This window comes from Saccopteryx leptura, chromosome 8 (assembly GCF_036850995.1).
Source record: "Saccopteryx leptura isolate mSacLep1 chromosome 8, mSacLep1_pri_phased_curated, whole genome shotgun sequence".
Classification (NCBI taxonomy): domain Eukaryota; kingdom Metazoa; phylum Chordata; class Mammalia; order Chiroptera; family Emballonuridae; genus Saccopteryx; species Saccopteryx leptura.
Window position 1 is genome coordinate 28,589,438 of NC_089510.1, and position 20,177 is coordinate 28,609,614.

The window sequence follows — 20,177 nt, forward strand, 5'->3', positions numbered from 1 at the left end:
GCCTTTTTTGTTAGGAGAAGTATTGTTCTGTGATGTGGAAAAGGTCATAAGCTGGCGACTTCATTTTCATAGAGTCCCCACTCCTCCTTGTACTCTGGTCCTGAAAATATGGTGAAAATAAATTTTTCCCCAGTTTGATGAAATATATCATAAAATCCCTAATCATGATTTTTCCAAGGACTGCCATTTTTGAGTTCAGGGAGGGGAAGAACATTCACAGGTGTCTGGGTGGGAGTAGGAAGGGGCTACTGTCTCGGCCAGCACTGGCCGAGGGAGCTCCATCAGTTTCTCCTCTTTCTGTGGATGGACCAGCCCTTCCTAGCTCTTCCTGTAGGAGCCAGAATCGGTGAGCAGGCTGTCCCCAGATCTGAACCTGGGTTGGTAAGACTGAAAACTCCCTATAGAAAAGCTTGGAAAACAGTTGTTTTCCCCACTGCATGGCTACAGCATAATGCAGACCTGATGGCAGCTGAGGCCTCACCCTTCCCTTGGTGCTGGCAAATAAGAGGCTAACGCCACATGTAAAAGCTTGAAGTTGTCTTTTACAGGAGTAAAAAGCCCAAAACTGTATAAAGGCCACGGAATGGATGAAGGTACCAGGGGTGGGGGGAGGAAGGACATGGGAGGGAGGGAGGGAGAGAGTTAGGGGGAGGGGGAGGGGCACAGAGAACTAGATAGAGGGAGGCGGAGGACAATCTGACTTTGGGCGAGGGGTATGCAACATAATTTAATGACAAAATAACCTAGACATGTTTTCTTTGAATATATGTACCCTGATTTATTAATGTCATCCCATTATCATTAATAAAAATTTATTAAAAAAAAAATTATTTGAGGATACTACAAAAAAAAAAAAAAAACTGAAAAAATTCCGGTCACAGATCATCACTATTTTACTTTTCTTTCAGTGTTCCTCTTTTTCCTTCTCATTTTCCTTCTTTCCACTGCCTATGTCAAAGTTAGTTTGTATCTTACCTAATCAATAAGTTATTGTCTTAGTTATAAGTAGTAGTTTGGGGAGATAGTCTTTCTTGACAACACGGAGACTAGCTGCCCTTGAGCATTTAAAGATTCAAGACAGAGACAAAGAGTAAATCAGGGGAGTATCAGAGTCTTGTCCTCTAGAGAAAAATAATAGTGATAGAATTTGGCCTCAATATGCTAATTAACCAGATTGTATAATCATTTCATGAAGTGTACATATGTCAAATCACTGTGCTGTACAATTAAAATATATACACTTTTATTTGTCATTTATACCTTAATAAAGCTGAAAAGTAAGAAAAACAAATGCTCGTTTCGGTAGCACATACTAAAATTGGAATATCACAGCAAAGATTAACATGGCTGCTGAGCAAGAATAACACACAAATTTGTGAAGTGCTCCAAATTTTTTAAATAATTCAAGGGATGTAATATACAGCATGGTGACCATACTTAACAATACTCTATGGTAGAGTTGAAGATTGCTTAGAGAGTAAATCATAAAAGTTCTCATCATAAGGAAAAAAATTGTTGCATCCTGGCTGGGTGGGTCAGTGAATAGGGTGTCATACCAGCAAGTCAAGGTCACAGGTTCGATCCCTGTTCAGAGCATATACAAAAAACCATCAATGAAAAGCAATCAATGGGTGCACAACTAAATGAAACAACTAAGTGAAATACAAGTTGATGCTTCTCTGTCTCTTCCTTGTGAGTCTCTCTCTTTTTCTCTGTCTCTCTCAAATCAATGAAAAAAAACTTTTTTTATCAAGTGAGAGGCAGGGGGACAGAGAGACAGACTTCTACCTGTGCCCCAACAGGAATCCACCCAGCAAGCCTCATCTGGGGCTGATGCTCTGCCCATCTGTGGCCGCTGCTCCATTGCTCAGCAACCGAGCTATTTTAGCCCCTAAAGTGAGACCATGGAGCCATCTTCAGTGCCCGGGGCCAACTTGTTTATTTGAGCCATGGCTGTGGGAGGGGACAAGAGAGAGAAAGAGAGAGAGAAGGGGAGAAGGAGGGGGAGGGGTGGAGAAGTAGATGGTCACTTCTGCTGTGTGCCCTGCCGGAAATTGAACCTGGGACTTCCACATGCTGCACATTGCTCTACCACTGAGCCAACTGGCCAGGGCTGGAAAAACGTTTTTAAAAAGAAAACTAATGTAACTATGTGTGGTCATAGATGTTAACTAGCCTTACTGTGGTGATCATTTCACAATATATGCCTATATCAAATCATTATGCTGTACACCTGAAACATATACTGTTATATGTCAGTTATATTTCAATAAAATAATTAATAAATATATATAAAAGTATATGGCCTCATAAAATTATAACCAAGAGCATAAAGCAGACCTCAAAGAATCAGTCTCTACCATACAGTCAAAATGGGAAATCATCCCCATTCTTGCTTTTCTCACACAGCTCATTCCCACGTACACCACATACACACTAAGTCAGCACCCACCACTAAGGGGAAATGGAGGCCCCGCCTTAGGGTAGGAGTATGAGTCGGAATGAACTGGTCTCTGGCCCTTACTCTGTCACTGCATGCACCTGTGAGTCCTGAACTTCTCTAAATATCAGTTTCCTCAGCCAGCAAGTGAAGGCAAGAATAGGTCCCACCTTAGAGTGGTGGAGATTGTTTTAGGTAAGGCATTGAAGACCTCAGCCTAGTACTTGGCATGTTAATTAGCAGTTAAAGGCTGGCCATTAGGCATACTTACATAGTTACTTCTAATAAGGAAATAAATTTAGAGTCACATCAATGACGTTTATTTAACTTGATTTGACGTGGAAGAGGGGTTGATAAAGATGTGTGGGTGGCTCTTTAAATATCTTTCTTTACATTTACAAGAGTTACTTTATTCTATTAAAATATTTTTTTTATTTTTTATTCTTACAAAAGGACAAAAAAAGCAGATCAAACTCTCAACTAAGATGAGAGCCTTCTTGGGAAGCAGTCGCACCAACCGCCCACTTCCATCACTCAGTGCCTGCAGACAGTCTTTTTTTTTTAGATTTTATGTATTCCTTTGTTAGAGAGAGGATAGAGAGAGAGAGAGAGAGAGAGAAGGGGGGAGGAGCAGAAAGCATCAACTCCCATATGTGCCTTGACCAGGCAAGCCCGGGATTTCGAACTGGTGACCTCAGCATTCCAGGTCAACCCTTTTACCCACTGCGCCACCACAGGTCAGGCCAGCAGACAATCTTTTAGAGTCGCTGCCCCTCAGCTAGTATACTGGACTCAAAACACACAGTAGCCGTGTGGGTGCAATGTGGAAACAATGTACTACTTGGGTCCTTTTTCAAAGAGAGGAGCCACGTATGCTTTTCCATGTTCTTCCTTCCTACACCTCCTTCTTTCCTCCACTTTCTTGAGGGGTCCTGTTTCCTTCTGCTGGCATTCTTTTTCATTTCTTTCCTTTCTGCTCTCAGGTCCCTGGAAGAAAAGGATTTTAAAAAGCATAAAAATGTGCCAATGGCTGACAATGTTCCACTTTTCATTATCAGAAATGGAGAAAGGCCCGACTATTAAGCAGGCTTTTACATCTTAGTTTCTTGTAATAAATTAGCATAAGCCTAAGGGTGGTGCTAAGGGCCTTAGTCATAAATAAACAGAATAAGGGGCCTGGGCATCAGCAGATGGTCTATGGAGGAAACTCAGCCCATGATTCTGATTCTGCCTCTGACATGTGATTTCACAGAATGATGAAATTAATAGTCTCCAGGTGTTTTTTTGAAAAGAAATGTAAGTGAATCCTACATGCAATGATTCTAATCTTCCTATGTCTACTCCCTTAAATTATACTAACCGTAGTGTTTGCACTAGTTTTCTTTTCTTTTTTTTTTTTTTGTATTTTTCTGAAGTTGGAAATGGGGAGGCAGTCAGACAGACTCCCACATGTGCCTGACCGGGATCCACCCGGCACACCCACCAGGGGGCGATGCTCTGCCCATCTGGGGTGTCACTCTGTTGCAACCAAAGCCATTCTAGCACCTGAGGCAGAGGCCACAGAGCCATCCTCAGCACCCAGGCCAACTTTGCTCCAATGAAGCCTTGGCTGCAGGAGGGGAAGAGAGAGACAGAGAGGAAGGAGAGGGGGAGGGGTAGAGAAGAAGATGGGCGCTTCTCCTGTGTGCCCTGGCCGGAAATTGAACCCAGGACTCCTGAACGCCAGGCTGACGCTCTACCACTGAGCCAACCGACTAGGGCCTGCACTAGTTTTCATATGAGGACTCTGTAAAGACTGAAGAGGACTTGCCCTGGCTGGTTGGCTCAGTGGTAGAGCGTCGGCCTGGCGTGCAGAAGTCCCAGGTTCGATTCCCGGCCAGGGCACACAGGAGAAGCACCCATCTGCTTCTCCACCCCTCCCCCTCTCCTTCCTCTCTGTCTCTCTCTTCCCCTCTCGCAGCCGAGGCTCCATTGGAGCAAAGATGGCCCAGGCGCTGGGGATGGCTCCTTGGCCTCTGCCCCAGGTGCTAGAGTGGCTCTGGTCGCAACGCCCCCAGAGGGGCAGATCATCGCCCCCTGGTGGGTAGAGCATCGCCCCCTGGTGGGCGTGCCAGGTGGATCCCGGTCGGGCGCATGCGGGAGTCTGTCTGACGGTCTCTCCCCGTTTCTAGCTTTGGAAAAATAAAAAGAAATTAAAAAAAAAAAAGACTGAAGAGGGCTCTGTAAAGACTGAAATGTCAAAATTACATCCAAACATATTAACAGTCCCCAACAGGTTACCCAAGGGTCCATATTCACTGGTATCAGGAGATACACTAACTACAGAGACCCAGCTTCCTATGTTTTATACCTACGTGGAGAGAGACAGGCAATTAATCAACAAGTTTAACAGGAGACAAAAGAATAAGAAATAGTGATGAGTGCAATGATAGGATAATATGATAGAAAACAATGGGGGAGAGGTGTTGCTTCTTTAGTTTCCATGGTCAGGGAGTGCCTTTCAAAGGAATTACTGACAAAAAAAAAAGGCATTAATAAATGTAGGAATGATACCTATTTTCACTTCTCTTTTTTAAAGTAAAGAAATAATCCTGGACAGGTGGCTCAGTTGGTTAGAATGCCATCCCGATATGCCAAGGTTAGTGGTTCAATCAGGGCACATACAAGAATCAACCAACAAATGTATAAATAAGTGGAACAAAAAATTAATGTTTCTCTCCCTCCTTTCTTCTCTAACAACAATAAATAAAATTTAAAAAAAAGAAAGAAAGAAAAATCATTGTTTACCCCCTCCTCCATTTGATCTAAAAATGTTGAGGAACCCTAAATGCTTATCAAGTGAACTTACACAGTGGTGAGTGGGTGTTTTAAACATAAATGGATATTGTACCTTATTGAATGCCTTTTCTGTACCTATTGATGGATCTTTGTCCTTTGTTTTGTTGATGTGGTGTATTACATTAATCAATTTGTTGAACCATCCTTGTGCTCTTGGAATGAATCCCTCTTGCTCATGACATATTATTTTTGTAATGTATTATTGTATTCAATTTGCTCGTATTTTCTGTAGGATTTTTGTATAAGTATTCATTAGATATATTGGTCCATAGTTTTCTTTTTTTGTGTTGTCCTTGCCAGATTTTGATATTGGGGTTATGCAGAAGTGGATTAAGGTCAGTTGAGGCCCCAGGTGCAGAAGAAAATATGAGGCCCCTTAAAAAAAAGAGACAGGGAAAATAAAAATACATGTTAACCATATTTTTAAATAAATAAAAAGTATTATGTGCTATTAATGTTAAAATTGCACATCTGAAACCAAGCTTGGTGTCATTAGAAAAAGTATAAAGTTGGGGTTTTGTGGGACCCTTCAAAAGTCAGGGCCCAGGGCACACGCCCAGTGCACTCACTGTTAAATCTGCCTCTGGGGTTATGTTGACCTCATAAAATGTGTTAAGAAGCATTGCTTCTTCTTCTGTTTTTTGGAAGATTTTTAGAAGGATAGGTACCAAATCTTTGATTGTTTGGTAGAATTCACTAGAGTAGCCATCTGGTCCTGGACTTTTATTTTGGGGGAGGTTTTTAATAGTTGTTTCTACTTCCTCTCTGCTTATGGGTCTATTTAGGTTTTCCACTTCTTTGTGACTCAGTCTAGAAAGATTGTATTGTTCTAGGAACTTATCCATTTCTTTTATGTTGTTGAATTGGGTGGCATATAATCTTTCATAGTATTCTAGTGGGATCCTTTGTATATCTCTGATGTCTGTCGTCATTTTTGCTCTTTCATTTCAGATTTTGTTTACATGCATCCTTTCTCTTTTTTCTTTAGTCAGTCTAGCCAGGGGTTTGCCAATTTTATCAATCTTTTCAAAGAACTATCTCTTTGTTGTCTTAATATCTCTATAGATTTTTATAGTCTATTTCATTTAGTTCTGCTCTAATTTTTACTATTTTCTTTCTTCTGCTGACTTTCAGCTGCCTTTGTTCTTCTCTTTCTAGTTCTTTCAGATGTGATGTTAGGTTGTTTACTTGGGATATGTCTTGTTTCTTGACTTCAGCTTGTAGTGATATAAACTACCCTCTTATTACTGCTTTTGCTGCATCCCTAAAGTTTTTATATGTCGTGTTGTCGTTCTTGTTTGTATATATATATATTTGATCTCTGCTTTTATTTTTCCTTTCACCCAGTCATTTTTTAGAAGTATATTGTTTAATTTCCATATTTTTGTGGGTTTCTTTAGTTCCTTTTTGCAGTTAAATTCTAATTTCAAAGCCTTATGGTCAGAGAATATGCTTGGTATAATTTCAGCCTTCTTAAATTTGTTGAGGTTAGTTTTGTGGCCCAACATATGATCTATCCTTGAGACTGTTCCATGCACACTGGGAAAGAATGTATAATCTATTCTGGAATAAAATGTTCTGTAGGGTCTATTATGTCCATTTGGCTTGGTGTGTAGTTTAAGGCCAATATTTCTTTATTGATTTCCTGTTTGGAAAAATCATCAATGGTGTGTTGAGGTCTCCAACTATAATGACATTTTTGTTGTTGTTGCTGTTGTTGTTTAATGAGAAAGAGACAAAGACAGAGAGATAGAAAGACAGGAAGGAAGAGAGATGAGAAACATCAACTCATAGTTGCATCACTTAGTTGTTCATTGATTGACTCTCATACGTGCCTGGATAGGGGTGCTCCAGCCAAGCCAGTGACCCCTTGTTCAAGCTAGCAACCTTCGGCTCAAGCCAGTAACCATGGGATCATGACAATGATCCCACACTCTAGCCAGTGACCCTGTGCTAAACTGGTGAGCCTTTGCTTAAGCTGGATGAACCCACACTCAAGCCAGGAACCTCAGGATTTTAAACCTGGGTCCTCAGTGTCCCAGGTCAACTCTATCCACTGTACCACCACCAGTCAGACTATGATTGCATTTTTTTTTCAGATCCTATTTTTATATGTGTAGATGCTTTATATACTTTGGTGCTCCCTGATTCAGTGTATATATATTATGAAGTGTTGTGTCTTCTTGATCCAGTGTCCCCTTTACCATTATGAAATGTCCATCTTTGTCTCTTGTTACTTTTGTTGTCTTGAACTCAGTATTGTCACATATAAACATGGCTACATTATTTGCTTGGAGAATTGTTTTCCAATCTTTCACTTTGAGTCTACTTTTTTTCATGGTTGGGTTTTGCTTTTTGATTCAATCTGCTCCTCTGTGCCTCTTTATGGTTAGTTTAGTTCATTTACACTTAGAGTAATTTTGACATATGAGGATTTCCTATAGCCATTTATGTTTTGTTTTCTGGTAGCTCTGTCTCCTTTAGTTCTTTTCCTTTGTGTGTCTGTCAGTTGCTTTTGTTGGTGATATTCCATGCTTCCTTTATTTCCTCTTTTTTAAGCTATGGATTTCAGTTTTGGTTTTTTTGTGGGTGGTTACCATTAGGTTATTTAGAAAAAATGTTTTATATATACTAGAGTTCTGTGTCTTATGAGTGCTTCTGCACTCCATCCTCCTTAGCTACTTCAGACCTTTATCCACTTCCTTTTTATGTTTTTGTTGTCACAGATTGTCCTTGTTTATATGTAACTGTGATGGGGCCTTGTGGTTTTGTTTTGCTTTGTTCTTTGTATCAAGCAGAATAACCCCCTTGAATATTTTCTGCAGTGGGGGTTTCTAGTGATAAATTCTCTCAGCTTCTGTAGTTCTGCAAAAGTTTTTATTTCTCCTTCATATTTGAAGAATAACTTTGATGGATATAGTGTTCTTGGCTGGTAATTCCTTTCTTTTGGTCCTTTTAATGTTTGAGTCCACTCTCTTCTGGCATGTAGAATTTCTGCTGAGAAGTCCATTGATAACCTAATGGGCCTTCTTTTATGTTATCTTCTTCCTTTCCTGACTGCCTTGAGGATTCTTTCTATGTCATTGAAAGAATGACAGTTTTATTGACAGTTTCATTACAATGTACCTTGGAGAAGGTCTATCTGGGTTGAAGTAACTTGGCATTCTGTTTGCTTCTTGGATTCGAAGGTCTAAGTCTTTCCATAGGTTGGGAAGTTTTCGTCAATTATTTGTCTTAATAAGCTCTTCATTCCCTTCTCCCTCTCTTCTTCTTCTGATATACCCACTATTCTTATATTGCTCTTTTTGATGGAGTAAGACGATTCTCATAGAGCTCTCTCATTTTTTAAAGTGTGTGAGTCTCTCTTCTCTTTGTAGCATCTCTAGTTGCCTTTTTTCAATGTCACTGATTCTCTCCTCTATCTGGCCTGTTCTATTATTTAAACTTGCTACCTTATTTTTCAATTCATGTATAGAGTTCTTCATCTCTGTTTTTAAAGTTTCAATCTCCTTGGTGAAGTATTCAAATTGTTCATTAATTTGTTTTCTGGGTTCTTTAAATTGTCTATCAGTGTTTTCTCACATCTCATGAGTACTTTCAAGGTTTTCATGTAATTGAGATTGCTTTCTGGAGATTTTTCATTTTCTTTCTGAACTACGTCTCTCTTATGTGTAGCCATGGTATTAGCTTTCTTCATCCTTGATAGCATTTGAGAGTGGTATTGTTAAGAAATCAAACAAAAAACAACTACAAGAAAAGTAAAAGTAAAAGTAAAAAATACAATAAAATAAAAAGAAAACCATTTTTAAAATAATAAAAAGTAAAAGAGAAAAACCACAGAAAACAGAGAAAACCAAAACCAATAAATAAAAAACAAACAAAATACCCACCAAAATAAAAATATAAAATAGTGATAAAAAAATTCAAAAGAATAAAGAGAAGAGAGGGAAAAAATTCAGTTCTGAAGTTTTTCTTTTCTCTTTATTTTCCAATTGTGACACTGGAGTATAAGAATTAATTATGTGATATTTCTGGGCTGACCTCCACTGAAATGTTGCTCTCAGGATGATGGGTAGGGCATGTTGTGAGGGCTTTATGGCTTTATATATAGCAATCTCAAGCCTTCCAATGCTCCTCTTCATGTCTCAACAGACCAGGGGACCAGACACAGAGCACTTCTTTTCTTCAGGGGAGAGAGTTGTACTGTAGAACTAGCTATGGGGTACGTCTCTGTCACTCTCCATACCCCATGAAGGGATGGAGGTGGGATCTGGGACTTGGGTAGCCACACTTTGTTTTTCTCTGTCACTGTGCTGAGTGTGAGCTGTACTTAGACCACAGGAATGCTGGCAGTGACCCTTCATTATGCTGTCACTTTGGCTTCACATCTCCCCAAGTGCCCCCTAATCTCTCCACTCCTCTTTGCAAAAGTCCACTCACTCCAGGTTTCTCCCCTCTCTAAAGCCCGACTGCAAGTATGTCTTGTCTTCTATCCCCTTTCTCAACCCTTTCCACCTTTAGTCAGTTTCATGAGCAGATATTTTCAGGCAAGCCTACAAGCCCACCTGGGATTCTTTTGCTGTGTTATAGCTGTTCAATTTGTTGAAATTTCAAGAGGAGAGAGCAAGAGTATCTCTCATGCCACCATTACTCTGACTTCAAGTGAAGTGGTTACCAAGGGAAGGAGGATGGGAAAGGGGAGTAAAGAGGTACAAACATACAGTGATGAAAAGTGATTTGACTTTGGGTGATAGGCACACAATACAGTCAACAGTTCTAATGCTATAGAAATGTTTGCCTGAAACCTATGTACTCTTATTGATCAGTGTCACCCTATTAAATTCCATTTTATAAATAAATAAATAAATAAAAGTACAGGAGAATATGACACCATCATAGACTACCTGCTACTGGATTAAATACTGCATAGGAGCAGTAGGAGCGGTTTTTCTCTTCTCCATACAGTGAAAGGAGAATGAGTCACAATTATTTATAATAAGGGTGATGAAAGCAGTCTCAAAGAATTAGAGGACTTTGATAGCAAAAACTTTCCACTAATGGTCCTCTAGGAATTCTTCCTACACCAGATGCTTTCAATAAAAATAATAATTAGAAAATCTTCTGTACATCTGAACTATGTAAAAGAAAGAATTGCTTTTCAGAACTATCATCACCAAGCTGTAAATTAAGAAGTTAGATTTGGTCTTCTCAAATTTGGGGAGGAGGCACCCTTTAATTTTCCTTTTCTAATGTGGCTTAAATATTCAATAATTCCATTACATACCAAAGAGACAGAGCGGTTGGTTCTAAAGGACAGTTGTTGTTCAAAAGACTCTGAAAATGCCTGAATTTTGGAATGGGATCTTCTTCTTGACTCCAGTGGCTCCTTGAATGACCTATCCTCTGAGCTTTTTTCGCATTCCTTCATGTGAGTACAGCATTGGAATTCGTGGCCCTGATGAGAATGCCTTCTTGGATGGCTGTCAGATGATTTGACTCTGGGAAGCACAGGAAACTGGAAATATAAAACAAAAATGATTACAATATAAAGACACTACATGATATTAGCACAGAGACAGAATATCCATAGATTAGTAACTAAACAAATCACATGTTGAACTGTAATTTCATCATTTTCATTAGTAGGACCTTTCTTCTACAATGGAGCAATAGAATCAATTGGTTAAAATGTTAAGTAGAACATCCCAAGATTTGCTACATTTCTCCTCCACCATTAGGGCACATAATCAAGCATTCCAAACCTTGAATTTATATGTATAAGTAAATTCCAAAATTATAAATACAATTTAACGAAGCTGTAAATTTTCAAAGAATAATATAAAAATGAATGTTTATATTATTTAGGTACAAAGAAAGAATTTCTAAGCAGAGAGCAATGGGAGAAGTCATAAGGTAAAAAATTCATTTAACTATGTAAAAATAAAGCTGATGTACAACAAGAACAACTTAAAATTAGCCCTAGCCAGGTAGCTCAGTTACTTGAAACATTGTTCCAATGTGCCAAGGTTGCAGGTTCGATCCTTGGTCAGGGCACATAAAGGAGTCAACTAGTGAATGCATAAATAACTAGAACAACAAATCAGTATTTTTCTCTCTCTTTCTCTTGCTCTCTTCCCCCTTTCTCAAATCAATTTTTATAAAAACCAACTTAAAATTAAATAGTAGACAAGATCCAAAAACATGTGCTACATGTTACTAATGTTTAATAAATATCCTTTCAATACATAATATATCTTGCATACAAACAGAGAAACATAGAGGGCATGTAATACAATGACATCAGTGTTAAAATCATATTGGAAAATTATCAAGGGAAAAACAGAAGAAAGAACTTGAAAAAATTGTGACACTTGCTCTCTCATTTCTCTCACTCACCAACCCACTCCAATCTAGCTTTTGCACCCACAACTAATTTTGATCATGATATTGGTCTCAATGTTGCCAAGTTCTGGGCACATTTTGGTCTTGATTAATTCAGTAGCATTCAACTCAGTTGCCCTTAGGGCCCTTGTGGAAACACTCTTTCCTCTGTCTTTCTACCACTGTACCCTCCCAGTTTCCCTTTGATCTTCCTGCCTGTGGCCTCACCAACCACATTTACCTTGCTAGTAGCTAATCATCCTTCAGTCACCACCCAAACTGCATATCCCCGGAAAACCTTTCCCACCAACCTGATCAGTTCAGGTCCGTTATATGTTCTCCTGGGATCTCATACTTCTCCTTTCTCTTTATTTTTTTTTTTTTATTTTAACCAGAGAGGAAGAGAGAGAGAGAGAGAGAGAGAGAGAGAGAGACAGGAACACCAATCTATTCTTTTTTTTTTTTTTTTTTTTTTTCATTTTTCTTAAGCTGGAAACAGGGAGAGACAGTCAGACAGACTCCCACATGCGCCCGACCGGGATCCACCCGGCACGCCCACCATGGGGCGATGCTCTGCCCCCCAGGGGGTGATGCTCTGCCCATGCTGGCGTGGCCATGTTGCGACCAGAGCCACTCTAGCGCCTGAGGCAGAGGCCACAGAGCCATCCCCAGCGCCCGGGGCCATCTTTGCTCCAATGGAGCCTTGGCTGCGGGAGGGGAAGAGAGAGACAGAGAGGAAAGCGCGGTGGAGGGGTGGAGAAGCAAATGGGCGCTTCTCCTGTGTGCCCTGGCCGGGAATCGAACCCGGGTCCTCCACACGCTAGGCCAATGCTCTACCGCTGAGCCAACCGGCCAGGGCTTTTTTTTTTTTTTTTTTTTTTTTTTACAGAGACAGAGTGAGAGTCACAGAGAGGGATAGATAGGGACAGACAGACAGGAACAGAGAGAGATGAGAAGCATCAATCATCAGTTTTTTGCTGCGACACCTTAGTTGTTCATTGATTGCTTTCTCATATGTGCCTTGACCTTGGGCCTTCAGCAGACTGAGTAACCCCTTGCTCAAGCCAGTGACCTTGGGCCCAAGCTGGTGAGCTTTGCTCAAACCAGATGAGCCTGCGCTCAAGCTGGTGACCTCAGGGTCTTGAACCTGGGTCCTCCACATCCCAGTCCGATGCTCTATCCACTGCACTACCACCTGGTCAGGCTACTTTTCCTTTCTCATATTCCCACTTATCACAACTGTAATCAATAATTTGGGGAGTTTTGTTACAAGTCTCTCTTCCGTTAGCTTGTATGTTCCATGACATCAAGGGCTACATTTCATTCGCTATGGGAATGCCAGACTATGCAACACCTTTCCTTATTTATAACATTAGTTTATTAAATATATATTGGATTAATAAATATATAAAAAATGGAATTAGAAAGACCAAATGGTAAAACTGTTTATCCTTTTTGGTAGTGAAAGGTTATATAAAATGGAATAAGGTATAATTTTGCCATTCAGGTTAGCAAAAAAATAAAATAAAAAGTTTTTAAATTATACCAATAGTGGCAAGAGTGGAGGGAGACGGGCTTGCCATTCCTGGCTGATAGGACTATAGAGGTACACACCTTCCTAAAAAGCCATCGGTAAAACATGTCAGGAGGCTTAAACGATTTCCCTCCTTGGATCCATCTGTTGAATGTTGTTATGGGCTGAATTGTGCCTTCCCTCACCAGTTCCCATATTGAAGCTCTATGTGAGTAACTCAGAATGTGAGTAACAGCATTTGGAGGTCGAACCTTTAAAGATGAAGTTAAAATGAGGCCATAGGGTAGGCCCTAATCCAGTCTGACTGGTATCCTAATAGAAGAGGAAATTTGGACACACAGAGAAACGCCAGGGATTTGTTCACACAGAGAAAAGCCAATTGAGGACACAATGAGAAGGTGGCTGTCTATAAGCCAAGGCAGAAGGCCTCAGAAGAAACCAAATCTGCCGACTCCTTGATTTTGGACTTCCAACCTCCTCCAGATCTGTGAGAAAATAAATTTCTGTTCTTCAAGCCACCCAGTCTGTGGTATCTTGTTATGGGAATCTAAACAAACTAATGCACATGCCTAAAAACTTACTGTCAATGAATAATCAGAAATATGGTTAAATATTTGTAAAGCACTAAGATACATGAGATCAATCTGTATATATATGTATATATATTATATATAAGTCCTTTTATGCTAGTTGGTGCTATAAATTGTTGGGGAGAAAACAGGAAGAGTGTGCCCATCTTGGAGCTTATGTCTGCATAGATGGTAGATATGGAACAAATAGGGCATGCTCTTGCTTCTTTGGCCAATGATACAAAGGTTTAAGGTGCAATGAGAGGGTGTAACAGGGTAAAATTGTGTCTATTTGAAGAGGTGTTGGGGTAGCTGGTAGGACTAGTGGAAGACTTCTGTGTAGGAGGCAGAGAGACAGACTCCTGCATGTGCCCCGACCAAGATTCACCCAGCAAGCCCACTACAGGGCGATGTTCTGCCCATCTGAGGCTGTTGCCATTTTTTAGTACCCGAGGTGGAGGCCATGGAGCCATCCTCAGCGCCTGAGGCCAACTTGCTTGAGCCAATCAAGCTATGGCTGTGGGAGGGGAAGAGAGAGAAGGGAAAAAGGTAGAGAAGCAGATGGTCACTTCCCCCGTGTGCCCTGACCGGAAATTGAACCTGGGACTTCCACACACCGGGTTGACGCTCTACCACTTAGCCAACCAGCCAGGGCCTTTCTACTCTTTTAAATTGAGAATATGAAGAGAAATTAGAAGGTGGATGAAAAGGTGATTTTTAAAAAAACAAATGAAAAAAAAACCTTAGGTGAAGGTAGGTAGAGACTTACTTTGTATCCCCCCATCCCCTCAAATGATGCCACGTGGGCAGACACATATTTTGCCTACCTTGGAGCAGAGAAGGAGCACTGAGAAAGTCCATCTGGAGTTAACCGAGCCCTGGCCAGTGAACTCAGTACCTCCTCAAAGAGTCTTTCATTAGCTTAATCCTTCCTTCTACTAGGCCCAAACTATATAAAGCGACACTGAGAGAACCATGAGCTGAAAGAGAAGATGCCTAGAAATCTGAATAGACTAAGTATTAGAGCTCCACTTTCAATAAATAGAGTAGGCCCTGGCCAGTTGGCTCAGCGGTAGAGCGTCGGCCTGGCATGCGGGGGACCCGGGTTCGATTCCCAGCCGGGGCACATAGGAGAAGCGCCCATTTGCTTCTCCACCCCCCCCCACTCCTTCCTCTCTGTCTCTCTCTTCCCCTCCCGCAGCCGAGGCTCCATTGGAGCAAGGATGGCCCGGGCGCTGGGGATGGCTCCTTGGCCTCTGCCCCAGGCGCTAGAGTGGCTCTGGTCACGGCAGAGCAACGCCCCAGAGGGGCAGAGCGTAGCCCCTGGTGGGCGTGCTGGGTGGATCCCGGTCGGGCGCATGCGGGAGTCTGTCTGACTGTCTCTCCCCATTTCCAGCTTCAGAAAAATACAAAAATAAATAAATAAATAAATAAATAAATAAAGTAAATAAGAGATACCAAAGTCACTTTACTTCAAGTTTGTATTCACGGGATGATGGCAGGAAAGAGTAGCTCAGTTCAGTAATGAGAGAGATATCATATTAAATTTTTTTTCAACCGAGCACAACCAAAACAATAAAGATGAATTTTTTATTCACTTTAAATCAGCAATCACAGATCATAATGATTCCGGTTGAAAAACAGTATTCTCTGCGAAGGACTCAGCTTTAACCCTTTGCCAACACCTCATTTTTTCTGTCAGATTTGTATTTCTGCCAGACTGAAGTGTCACAAGTCTGGAGACCATGTATGTCTCCTTTCACCGTATAATCCTAATGTGCCTTGTACAATGCCTGGCACATAGTAGGTGTTCAATAAACATGTTGAATGAATTAATACTCCATCACTATAATTTATTAAAAATCATGAGACTAAAAGCCATATTATATTCAAATAAGAAAGAAGGGGAAAACTCTTTTCTCCTATGTGTGTGATAATAATGACGTTATTCACAGGTAATGAGAGGGAAGAGACTTAGACTGGGACAGTGGGGAGAGAAGAAAGAAGATAAGGTTAAGAGTGAGTTCTTCTTTTGAAGTTATTTTCATTAACCTCAAAACCAAACACAAAAATTAAATACCTAATTGTTCTCAAATCTCTAACATAAGAAAAATTTGAACACATCTTAGAGTTATGTATCCAGTTACAGATTATCTTCACAAATACACAAAATTGTGTAAAGAGAGATTAAGAACCAAACTGCCTACTCTCCAGTGCTCTGCCCACATCCCCCTGGGTCCCCTGGTCTGTGTTCCATGTTGGTGCTCTCTCTGCTCTATTCAGTCAGCCTGTCGTTTTTGCTCCATGCCTCGTCTCCTTAAATGAACACATGCTTTCTGCATGTTAGCCTGATAATTATGGAATTCATTGTTGACTCGGAGAATCTAAACAGATTAATTCAGGCAAATGTTCAAAGCCAGCATGACCCAAAAAAGATATGTGGACACCATTTAGAAATATTGTACCTAACAAATTCTGGCTTCCCCAATAGTTTAAGGCAAAAAAAAAAAAAAAAAAAAATTGCAACCTGTAAATTGAGTCTTCAAATACAATAGATTATCTCAGGTTTTAAAGTCTAGTAGATAGTAACATTTATTTAAGAAATTACATTTTATGTCATGTACCTTCCTTTGTTCTCATATTTCCTGTGGCTCCAAAGGGCTGTTGTGATAAATAGTAAATCACAGGTTTTTTCCTCCTTGTTTCTTCCTGGTTCACATTATCTGGAAACTGGAAACTAATCACGCCCCTGGCTCACACATTATGAATATCTCACTTGATGTGGAACATAAGAGATCAAAACAAGTGTGATAAGTAGGTGTTTATTTTACAACAGAATCATGGCAAGTTAGAGCAAGAAGGGCTCTCAGAACCATCCAGGACAATCTCTTTTCTTTCTCATTTAAGGAACCTGAAGTTCAAAGAGGTGTTAAAGCTTGCCTTTTGTCCTTGCGTATATATACATTTGATAAGGGATCTATTTTCAAATATTTATGTCTCAAAAAGGTATCATTCGTCCACTTGCTGACCCCTGGGAATACGGGAGGCTGCATTTGAGAACTCTAGAACTAAAAATAAAATAAAATAACATTACCCCAAAACTGATTTGGTTCTGGGGTTGGCAGAAGCAGAGGGTAGGGAGGATTCTCTGCTAACTGGAATTCTAAGTGACTTGCCAAAAAGAAGAGCTGTATTATCCCAGTGTAACTGCGAATCAGAGGACATACACGTCTACTGTGGAGTCATCCAGCCTCGCAGTAGAAGAGAGAACCCTGTTTGCACCTGCGGCCGAGTGGGTACCTCGCCACGCCCACCCTGTACCTCGCCACGCCCACCCATTCCCCTCTCGGGAACTCTCCCACTCACAGCTTACTCTCGGGACACTAGGTACGCTGCCCAGCCACGCCAAAGTAGTGCTGAGGATGGGAGAATGTTATCTCCCTCTCCCATCAGGAAACCAAATGGGAACCAGAATAAAAAGTGCACCCCATGTATCAAAAGGAGTGATTTATTGTTGAGACTCCCCAGTTCCTTAGAAGTCACCGAACAGTGAGGCTATTTTCAATATTGCCAAAGACTATTGGAAATCACACTGATCCACACTGAGGCTACACAAACTGACCGTGACATCAAGTTTCTTCCCTTTTACTTGAATTATATTGTCACGCGGTAGGACTCTCTCAGGTTTATCTACCCGGAGCTCTGAATAGAAGGGAAAGATATCTCAGGTTACTAAAAATGAAGAAATCATTACCTAATAGAAGAAAATCAGGTCCCTTGGAGGACAAGACAAAATAATAAAAGGTATTTCTGTGGCTATAAAAAGATTTGGGAGTACTATACTCATTTTCATTCAAAGAAAACTTTATACAGAAGGACTCTTCAAAAATTACCTAAGGGGACCCCCCCCCCCAGTTCAGCTCGCCCCAGCTCCCGATCACAACTCACTGAGCAGGGCAGCGAGGCTTTCCTGCGGCTGGCGTCTCGTGGTCCGTGGCGGTCCCGGGGTCGTCGCTCATCCTCCTCTGTCCAGCTGTGACCCCAGAAGCTGCTCATCCATTTGGCAAAAGACACCTCATCACCCCCATCATCATTGTCATCTTTGTGCTCCATGTAAAAGCGATTCAAAATATCCAAGGCCTGTCCCTAAATCTGGCAGAGAGAAATAGCATCCAACTCAGCGGACTTGATGAAACCTACAATCTCCCACGAACACCAAAAAGACGCTGGTCTTTTCAAGGGGGTCTCCGATCACGGGACCCTTAAAGGAGAAAGATTTACTAAACAACGCCTTCACCATCGGGCAGCCTCCGACAATGTCTATTTATAAATTGTCCAGCCCACATTCCCCTCCCCTTCCTCTGCCTTTTTAAACCGAGAAGCTTTCTAATCCTTCCAGTGCCAGGCGGTGCCTGGCAGCCTCAGGGTGGGAAGCACGGGCCACTGCCTGATTTTTCCAGCGCTGGGCTGCCAGTGGCATGTGATGGCATCTCCATCTGTCAATAACGATAGTGCGTGACCCTCATCATATGCCTGTCAGCTCCAGGCCAGCTCTAAAATGGGGACACTCACAGGGGACAGATTGACTGCAGCCTGCAAGATGGCCAGCTATTAGTATGTCATATCTAGAGCTAGAGAGTGTCCTAATAAATAAAATTGATATAGATATAAAATCCAGGTCGTGGGGAAAAGGGGACAGGACTTTAATTGACATTATTTTTATATATTTAAGTGTAAATAATGTACAAGTAAGTTGTAGAAATCTTTTTTTTTTTTTTTTTTTTACAGAGGCGGAGATAGACAGGGACAGACAGACAGGAATGGAGAGAGATGAGAAGCATCAATCATCCGTTTCTCTTTGCACGTTGAGACTTCTTAGTTGTTCATTGATTGCTTTCTCACATGTGCCTTGACCATAGGCCTTCAGCAGACCGAATAACCCCCTGCTGGAGCCAGCGACCTTGGGTCCAAGCTAGTGAGCTCTTTGCTCAAGCCAGATGAGCCCGCGCTCAAGCTGGCGACCTCGAGGTCTCGAACCTGGGTCCTTCCGCATCCCAGTCCGAGGCTCTATCCACTGCGCCACCACCTGGTCAGGCAAGTTGTAGAGATCTTAAATGCACAGTCTGATGAACTTCCACATCCACCTACCCTCGTACGATCACCGCTGTAGAACACGCCAAGCCTGCGCAGCCTCCTTCCTGCTTCCTTCCAGTCTATCCTCCCTCCAAAAGATGGCCACTTCTGACTTCTGTCATCATAGATCAGCTTTGCCTGCTTTTGAACTTTCTTTCAATGAATTATTATTTTGGGTCATTCAACATTATGCTGGTGAGGTTTATCCATGCTTTTATCACAACAATAGTTTACGCTGTGTATTACATGCTGCGTTGTACGAATAATCCACTTTTTTTTTTAATCTACTAATTATGGTCATTTGAGGCTGTCATTTGGGTTGTTTCCAGTTGGGCTATTACAAACAAAGCTTCTATGAACATTATGGCCCCTGTCTTTCAGTGGCCTTTTTTTTTTTTCCAAAGTAAGGAGAATATTATATATATTCAGCCCTTCTGTGCTAAGTATGGAGTTAAGTATGTTACATATGCTATTTTCGTTATAACAACCTCGTAACTGGGAGATTTGTAATACATTGTATAGATGAGAAAATTAAGATTCAAATAATGATTTGTCCAAGGAGAAATTACTACTAAGCAGCACAGCCAAGTTTAAAACATGTAGTAAAATAACAAAATCTAGGCTCTTTTCACCACTCCTTCAGTTCTCCGAAGAGATCTTTGAAAAATCTTACAGTTTTAAACAGAGGTATTCTTGGCCCTTTTTCATATGAAAATTCTTCCTTGAGCTGCAGAAAGGAAGATAATTATGAGCAATGCTACCACATTGCTACCTAGAGCATGTCACCACAATCTGTAAGTCACTAAAGAAAGGTAACCACAGCATAAAGTGGCTTGCAACATTTTTATATCTTGTTTTAAATAGAGAGATGCATGCTTGTTACTTTGTAATGTGGATGAAAAGGGGGCATGTACTAAATCTGACAAGCTCAGGAGACGCTTTCACAGCACTAAAAGTAACCACATAGAATGGTCTGAACACAAATATTCCTAACTAAGTACTGGCTGGATTGCTCAGTTGGTTAGAGCATTGTCCTAAAGCACAGAGGTTGCTGGTTTGATTCCTGGTCAGGGCACATCCAGGAGCAGATTGATGTTTCTGTCTCTCTCTCTCTCCCTCTCTCCTTTCCTCTCTCTCTCTCTAAAATCAATACAATAAACATTAAAAAAAAATCCTAACAGTGAGTTATGGTGGGTAGACACATCCTGGGTCTGTAGCTTCCTTGACAAAGGTCAGTCTTTACCTTAAGTAAGCCTCTCCTTCATCTTTTAGCATCTAAGAT

At 41.0% G+C, this 20,177-nt stretch overlaps 1 protein-coding gene and 1 non-coding gene across 2 annotated transcripts; one reads left to right on the plus strand and one right to left on the minus strand.

Moving 5' to 3' along the window:
• The first annotated feature begins 1,292 nt into the window (after positions 1-1,292).
• Positions 1,293-1,395, plus strand: LOC136380219 (U6 spliceosomal RNA). The gene has a single exon (XR_010746895.1). It is a non-coding gene; the product is annotated as a U6 spliceosomal RNA (small nuclear RNA).
• Positions 1,396-2,309: 914 nt separating this feature from the next.
• On the minus strand, positions 2,310-18,071 carry LNP1 (leukemia NUP98 fusion partner 1). The gene is made up of 3 exons (XM_066347139.1): positions 17,711-18,071; positions 10,563-10,793; positions 2,310-3,427 (listed from the first exon to the last, which is right to left on the minus strand). The coding sequence occupies exons 1-3, from the start codon at positions 17,873-17,875 to the stop codon at positions 3,278-3,280; spliced, it is 546 nt and encodes a 181-aa protein (XP_066203236.1). The 5' UTR covers positions 17,876-18,071; the 3' UTR covers positions 2,310-3,277.
• Between the last annotated feature and the right edge of the window lie 2,106 nt (positions 18,072-20,177).